This window comes from Macrotis lagotis, chromosome X, assembly GCF_037893015.1.
Source record: "Macrotis lagotis isolate mMagLag1 chromosome X, bilby.v1.9.chrom.fasta, whole genome shotgun sequence".
NCBI lineage: Eukaryota > Metazoa > Chordata > Mammalia > Peramelemorphia > Peramelidae > Macrotis > Macrotis lagotis.
This window is the reverse complement of record NC_133666.1, coordinates 59714861-59723508: the sequence shown is the minus strand read 5'-3', so window position 1 is coordinate 59723508 and position 8648 is coordinate 59714861. Positions and strand designations below refer to the sequence as shown.

General features: G+C 37.8%; 2 protein-coding genes across 2 annotated transcripts; both read left to right on the top strand.

The window, feature by feature from the left end:
* Positions 1 to 6044: 6044 nt before the first annotated feature.
* On the top strand, positions 6045 to 6359 carry LOC141498680 (biogenesis of lysosome-related organelles complex 1 subunit 2-like). The gene has a single exon (XM_074201846.1). It carries the CDS (start codon positions 6045 to 6047, stop codon positions 6357 to 6359), a length of 315 nt encoding a protein of 104 aa, XP_074057947.1.
* Positions 6360 to 7957: 1598 nt separating this feature from the next.
* On the top strand, positions 7958 to 8272 carry LOC141498679 (biogenesis of lysosome-related organelles complex 1 subunit 2-like). The gene has a single exon (XM_074201845.1). It carries the CDS (start codon positions 7958 to 7960, stop codon positions 8270 to 8272), a length of 315 nt encoding a protein of 104 aa, XP_074057946.1.
* Positions 8273 to 8648: the final 376 nt, after the last annotated feature.

Here is an 8648-nt window from a genome sequence, read left to right as displayed (position 1 = left end):
CCTCATTTGTCTTTTAGTACACTCTGTATCTCAACTACAGCATTTCTGACAAATGCCCTTTCACACTGACTGAGGACCTTCAAACTGGGAGGGACTGACCACTTTTTTAGGCTATCCCTTCCATTTATGGAAAATTATAAACATTCGGAAACTTTCTTCTCTTTCAAGCTTAAATTATCATCTCTGCAATTTCTATCTATTGCTTCCAGTTCTTTCTGGGGTGACACAAAATAAATCTAGTCCATCTTTCAAGTAACTTCCTTTGAAATACTTGAAGGTAGTTACCATTTCTCCCCAAGTCTTCTCTTCTCTAGACTGAGGAATTCCAGGTCTCTCACTTTTTCCTTACATTGTGTAGACTTCAGGCCTTTTACTTTCTTTCCCTAAACATGCTTAACACAATACATGAGGTGTGGTTCTGAACAGGGCAGAGTATAGCAGTTTCAAATTATGAGGAAAAAGTGGAGATTGATACAGTTTCTTTCTTCTAGTAGTATGCCCCATTGTGCCATGTCACTGGACAAAATCTCACATTTAGAATAATACCTATTATGTAAAATTGTGTTAGTAGTCTAACAATTTTGGATTCTTCTTACCTTGTTAACTTCTTACTGCCTGCAATGCTGCTACATTGAAGGATCTGCATGGGATAGAGATTCATAGTACTTTATACTTTCTTTTCTCTCAAGTCAGTGTGATTAAGTGACTTGCCCAAGGTCACACAGGTAATTAATTGTCTGAAATTGAATTTGAATTCAGGTCTTCTTGACTCCAGGGCCAATATTCTATCCATTGTGCCACCTAGCTGCCCCCTCCTTTTTTTTTTAAAAGAAAGACTTTATTTTGAATTTTACAATTTTTCCCCTATTCTTGCTTCCCTCCCCCCCACAGAAGGAATTCTTGTTAGTGTTTACATTGTTCCATGGCATGGTATACATTGATCTAAGCTGAGTGTGAAGAGAGAGAAATCATATCCTTAAGGAAGAAAAATAAAGTATAAGAGATAGCAAGATCAGACAATAAGATATCAGTTTTTTCCCCCCTAAATTTAAGGAATTAGTCTTTGATCTTTGTTCAAACTCCACAATTCTTTCTCTGGATACAGATGGTATTCTCCATCACAGATAGCCCAAAATTGTCCCTGATTGTTGCACTGATGGAATGATCAAGTCCATCAAGGTTGATCATTGCCCCCATGTTGCTGTTAGGGTGTAAAGTGTTCTTCTGGTTCTGTTCATCTTGCTTAGCATCAGTTCATGTAAATACTTCCATGCTTCCCTGAATCCCCATCCCTCCTGTTTTCTAATAGAATGATAGTGTTCCATGACATACATATATACCACAGTTTGCTAAGCCATTCCCCAATTGATGGACATTCACTGAATTTCCAATTCTTTGCCACTACAAACAGGGCTGCTATGAATATTTTTGTACAAGTGATGTTTTTACCCTTTTTCATCATCTCCTCAGAGTATAGATCCAGTAGTGGTATTGCTGGATCAAAGGGTATGCTCATTTTTGTTGCCCTTTGGGCATAATTCCAAATTGCTCTCCAGAAAGGTTGGGTGAGTTCACAGCTCCATCAACAGTGCATTAGTGTCCAAGATTTCCCATGTCCCTTCCCACATTGATCATTGTCCTTTCTGATCATATTGGCCAGTCTGAGAGGTGTGAGGTGGTACCTCAGAGATGCTTTATAATAAGTAATGATTTAGAGCAATTTTTCATATGAGTAGGAAAATGCCTGTTCATATCTTTTGACCATTTGTCAATTGGGGAATGGCTTGTTTTTTTGAAAATTTGACTCAGTTCTCTATATATTTTAAAAATGAGTCCTTTTTCAGAAATACTGGTTTTAAAATTTGTTTCCCAATTTACTACATTTCTTTTGACCTTGGTTATGGTGATTTTGTCTGTACAAAAGCTTTTTAATTTAATGTAATCAAAATTATCTAGTTTATTTTTAATGACATTCTCCATCTCTTCCTTGGTCATAAAATGGTTCCCTTTCCATGGATCTGATGGGTATACTGCTCCTTGATCCTATAGTTTGCTTATAATGTTGTTTTTTATTCTAAATCCTATATCCATTTGGATCTTATCTTGGCATAGGGTGTGAGGTGTTGGTCTAATCCAAGTTTCTGCCTTACTTACTTCAAATTTTCCCCAACAGTTTTTATTGAAAAGAGAGTTTTTATCCCAATAGCTGGACTCTTTGGGTTTATCAAACAGCAGGTTACTATAATCATTTCCTGCTACTACATCTAGTCTATTCCACTGGTCCGCCACTCTATTTATTAGCCAATACCAGAAAGTTTTGATGACTAATGCTTTATAATATAATTTTAGATCTGGTAAGGCTAATCCACCTTCTTTTGTACTTTTTTTTCATTGAATCCCAGGAAATTTTTGACTATTTATTTCTCCCTATGAATTTACTTACAATTTTTCTGACCCATTAAAGTAATTTTTGGGAATTTTGATTGGTAGGGCACTAAACAGGTAGTTTAGTTTTGGTAGAATAGTTATTTTTATTATATTACCTTTACTTATCCATGAGCAGTTGATGTTTGCCCAGTTATTTAAATCTGATTTTATTTGCGTGAGAAGTGTTTTGTAATTGTTTTCAAAAAGTTTTTGAGTCTGCCTTGGCAGGTAGACTACCAGGTATTTTATTTTATATTGTCTGAGGTTACTTTGAATGGAATTTCTTTCTGTTCTTTCTGTTACTTGTTCTTTCTGTTACATCTTGCTAGTCATATATATATATATAAATGTTGAGGATTTATGAGGATTTATTTTATATCCTGAGACTTTGCTAAAATTGCTAATTATTTCTAGTAGTTTTTTAGATGATTTTTTGGTATTCTCTAGGTATACCATCATGTCATCTGCAAAGTGTGAGAGTTTTGCCTCTTTCTTCCCATTTCTAATTCCCTCAATTTCATTTTCTTCTCTTATTGCTGAAGCTAACATTTTTTTTTAGATTTTTGCAAGGCAATAGGGTTAAGTGATTTGCCCAAGGCCACACACCTAGGTAATTATTAAGTCTCTGAGGCTGGATTTGAACTCAAGTACTCCTTACCCCAGGGCTGGTGCTCTATCCACTGTGCCACCTAGTGGCCCCTACTGAAGCTAACATTTCTGATACAATATTGAATAGTAGTGGTGATAATGGGCATCCTTATTTCTCCCCTGATCTTATTGGGAATGCCTTTGGCCTATCCCTGTTGCATATAATGCCCGTTGATGGTTTCATATAGATATTGCTTATTATTCTAACGAACAATCCATTTATTCCTACACTCTCTAGTATTTTTAGTAGAAATGGGTGCTGTGTTTTGCCAAAACCTGGTACCCTTTTTTGAACTTTATTCTTGGTTTCCTAAGCTACCACATCCAAAGAATTCATCATCAAGGGTCCAGTCTACAGGTACTTAGTCTCCACATTATTAGGTAGGCTGGTTCTTAGGAAAACAGTTACCATTTATTGCCAGGACTCTACCCTACACTTTTCCAGCTTGGTCTGTACTCCATTGACATAGACTTCTTGACCCCAGCGTCACTTCCATGCTGCATGTATTTAGATGTTGGAGGAGGATTTTGCAAGGAACCATGCACATAGTTGGCATTTATTTAATGGTTATTCAATAAATGAATAATTAAATACATTAGAGAATAAAGTAGATGACTTCCAAAATTCCTTCCAATTCTAACATGCTATGATTATCTATGAGCTTTTGGTTCTATTTTAATCTAACATAAAACAATTACCCCTGCTTTTGGGGAGGGGCAAGCTGCTAGTAATGTAAATAGCATATCCTTTTAATGTATTGTAACTCATAGGATGGAGGCTTTAATTTATAATTCATTAACTAAATGTTCGAACATGGAACTACTTCTGGTCATTCTGACCCTTTAATACCTTCCTCTTAAAAAAATAGCCAATAGTTAGACATTAAAAGTAGCATAGGAAATTTGGATAGTTGAGGCAGAAAGAATAGTAACCAAAAAGACTAGCAAGTCTCATAATCAAGTCTCTGTTGGTAAGAATAAAAACAACATAAATAGGGAAACATTCTTGTTCTGCCTTTTGGACTTAGGTTTTGAAATTTTGAAAATTTATTCTGAACAAAAAAGGGGAATCAGTTCCATAAGAGATTGATGCACAAAGAGACTGTGCTTTGCTAATCTGTGATAAGTCATGTCTCCAAAGGTAGATATAATGTTTTTAATGAAAGAAAAGAAATAAAGAAATGGATTAAGCTTTAAAAAATAGTCCAAAATGTAGTAAACTCTAAAGAAACCTTGTTTTTCATTCAATACTGAAATTAGAATGAACCAAGCAAACAGCAGCAATGGAGATTTTTTTTTAATTCCTCAGAAACTCAAAGTAACTTTATGACTCACCTTCATGAAATATTGTTTCTGGCTGTTTCATAGATTACATGTGTTGAATATCATGGAATGGAATGTAGTCCTTGGAAAGAATATTAATACCATCTGGCCACAGGGGCTGAACCCCTAAGGGCTAGCAACCTTGGAGTTGATTTTCTAGTAACAGCTATTTCCGTAGTTCTGAGCAAGTAAACAAAACCACCAATTAACACTCACTTTGAGACTCAGTCTCCACAGATGGATTGGAAAATTAAGATCAATATGAACATTTATCTTAACTAACTGGATAATACCAGCAAAATCTCATTAAAATTAATATTATTACGACAAAGGGTTCTGGGGAGGAAAGTTAATTCCACAGTGCTGGCAGATGGCCAATGGAAACCATGTGTTGTCATGCTGATTGCCAAGCTCTCTATCGACCAAATAGTCTTGTACATGGGTTTTCTCTTGGATGGGTCCTTGGATGTAGAACTGTCTCCCTGTAACTGTTAATCCCATAGATGTAACAAGAAAGGAATTAGAGTTTGTCCTAACTGTGGAGGTGGTGAAGGAGACAGGAAGAGAGCCAGGGCCAGAATGGGCATTGCTGTTACCTTCCTATAGAATTTCAAGGCCTGTTGGCCCAATGCCCTACAATAATTGAAGGGGAAGAAGGGCCTAGGAGTTGGTAGTGGGGCAAGGTTCATAGACCAATGGGGAAAAGTGAGGATGGTGGTGATGGTGTAGCTAAACCAGTGTTGGCAGTGCACTACAGAGAGTTCTGCACTTTCTCCTCTATCTTCTTCCTTCCTCTGTGAGTATCACAGCCTGTCCCTTCTGCTGTTTTTGTTCTCAGTGAAATAATTGCAAAGAGAGTATATATTTTGTCCTATAGGTGATAAGGAGGTATTGAAGCTTCTTGAATAGAAGCAAGACATAGCTATCCTTGTGCTTTAGAAACACAAATTCAGTAGCGGTGTGGAATATGGATTCAAAGAGTAGAGAATATATGTAAGGAGACCAATTATGAAATTATTGCAATTGTTACACAAGAGAAATGGGGACCTGAGCTAGCATGGTTGTGGTATTTTCTCATTTAGGGGAAAGAATGAATATGATTTAATAGTCAATTAGATGTGAAGGTGGTGAAACAAATTGTGAAAGACTGATGATATTCCTAGGTTATGAAGGTATATGACTGAAAGATTGGTGATGCCCTTCAGAGAGTGAGGTAAAGGAGGGGGAAGGGGAGATTGAAGTGGATGATAGTAAGCTTTGTTCTGGACTTTTGGAATCTAACTCCCCCTCCACTCTGCCTTCCTTCCCCTTCTTTTCTCCATCTTTTCTCCCATTCTTAGAAGATAGATTGGGGAGATGATTGAAGAGTCCACAAGCCCACTGAGATATACATCATTAGGCTATGCCAGAACATGTTCTCTGTAATGGCCATACCTCTGACCAGTCAGCTGACAGTCAGGCTGTCAAGCAGTGTTTGTCCTTCATTCTCGAAGAAGAATCATGACATCAGGTGAATAGGATTTGAATATGGGATTCTGTGCTCAGTCACCAGCCTCATTTTTTCTTCCAGAATTATCTGGGTCCAGTAACAAGATATGAATCAGGATGATTGGAGATGGTCCTGGATATGAGGAAATTAGGGTTAAATGACTTGTCCAAGGTCACACCTTGACATCCATAGTGAAGACCATAAACTTCTGGAAAATATGAACAAATTGAGTAGTTTTCAGTATTTAGAAATAAAAGATATTACAGTAAACATAACTAGAAACCCAAAGGACTTTAAACTGAAATATACAGCAGTTTGGTCTTATCTGCACCAAATCACTTTAATTGAGGGTCAAGTAGCAGCTCTTGAGAAGATCCCCTACAAGTTGGATGCACCTTCAAAGAAACTAGAAGCAAAGTATGGAAAGTTAGGGAAGCAATTAAAGAGTTCTTTAACACAGGGTCTTTACTAGAGAAAATATCTCAGAGGAGCTGAAATATATGGAATGGAACTTAAAAAATTTCTTGCCTTCATTCCTATGCAAGGAAATGGTGCTGGTTATAAAAGGAGAATTCCAGCCCCCAACTTTGTTTGGATATGTGACTTTGGCCACTCCTGAATGATTTTCTAAGTTTCCTAACTTCATCTAAGTTCCTTAATTTCCTCTCATTATGTGCCCTGAACCAAGACTAAGAAATCAGGATCAATCTCATCTAGATCAGATGTGGTAATTTTCCTGTCTCCTATAGTACTGGGGGCTTCCTTTCTTTCCTCCTCCCCATCAGTGCTGGCAGATGGCCAATGGAAACCATGTGTTGTCATGCTGATTGCCAAGCTCTCTATCGACCAAATAGTCTTGTACATGGGTTTTCTCTTGGATGGGTCCTTGGATGTAGAACTGTCTCCCTGTAACTGTTAATCCCATAGATGTAACAAGAAAGGAATTAGAGTTTGTCCTAACTGTGGAGGTGGTGAAGGAGACAGGAAGAGAGCCAGGGCCAGAATGGGCATTGCTGTTACCTTCCTATAGAATTTCAAGGCCTGTTGGCCCAATGCCCTACAATAATTGAAGGGGAAGAAGGGCCTAGGAGTTGGTAGTGGGGCAAGGTTCATAGACCAATGGGGAAAAGTGAGGATGGTGGTGATGGTGTAGCTAAACCAGTGTTGGCAGTGCACTACAGAGAGTTCTGCACTTTCTCCTCTATCTTCTTCCTTCCTCTGTGAGTATCACAGCCTGTCCCTTCTGCTGTTTTTGTTCTCAGTGAAATAATTGCAAAGAGAGTATATATTTTGTCCTATAGGTGATAAGGAGGTATTGAAGCTTCTTGAATAGAAGCAAGACATAGCTATCCTTGTGCTTTAGAAACACAAATTCAGTAGCGGTGTGGAATATGGATTCAAAGAGTAGAGAATATATGTAAGGAGACCAATTATGAAATTATTGCAATTGTTACACAAGAGAAATGGGGACCTGAGCTAGCATGGTTGTGGTATTTTCTCATTTAGGGGAAAGAATGAATATGATTTAATAGTCAATTAGATGTGAAGGTGGTGAAACAAATTGTGAAAGACTGATGATATTCCTAGGTTATGAAGGTATATGACTGAAAGATTGGTGATGCCCTTCAGAGAGTGAGGTAAAGGAGGGGGAAGGGGAGATTGAAGTGGATGATAGTAAGCTTTGTTCTGGACTTTTGGAATCTAACTCCCCCTCCACTCTGCCTTCCTTCCCCTTCTTTTCTCCATCTTTTCTCCCATTCTTAGAAGATAGATTGGGGAGATGATTGAAGAGTCCACAAGCCCACTGAGATATACATCATTAGGCTATGCCAGAACATGTTCTCTGTAATGGCCATACCTCTGACCAGTCAGCTGACAGTCAGGCTGTCAAGCAGTGTTTGTCCTTCATTCTCGAAGAAGAATCATGACATCAGGTGAATAGGATTTGAATATGGGATTCTGTGCTCAGTCACCAGCCTCATTTTTTCTTCCAGAATTATCTGGGTCCAGTAACAAGATATGAATCAGGATGATTGGAGATGGTCCTGGATATGAGGAAATTAGGGTTAAATGACTTGTCCAAGGTCACACCTTGACATCCATAGTGAAGACCATAAACTTCTGGAAAATATGAACAAATTGAGTAGTTTTCAGTATTTAGAAATAAAAGATATTACAGTAAACATAACTAGAAACCCAAAGGACTTTAAACTGAAATATACAGCAGTTTGGTCTTATCTGCACCAAATCACTTTAATTGAGGGTCAAGTAGCAGCTCTTGAGAAGATCCCCTACAAGTTGGATGCACCTTCAAAGAAACTAGAAGCAAAGTATGGAAAGTTAGGGAAGCAATTAAAGAGTTCTTTAACACAGGGTCTTTACTAGAGAAAATATCTCAGAGGAGCTGAAATATATGGAATGGAACTTAAAAAATTTCTTGCCTTCATTCCTATGCAAGGAAATGGTGCTGGTTATCCAAGGAGAATTCCAGCCCCCAACTTTGTTTGGATATGTGACTTTGGCCACTCCTGAATGATTTTCTAAGTTTCCTAACTTCATCTAAGTTCCTTAATTTCCTCTCATTATGTGCCCTGAACCAAGACTAAGAAATCAGGATCAATCTCATCTGGATCAGATGTGGTAATTTTCCTGTCTCCTATAGTACTGGGGGCTTCCTTTCTTTCCTCCTCCCCATCCCTTAGGGCTCCATCTTTGACTCATCTAAAATAAGTTTACCTCCTGTTGTGAATGTTGCTTACTT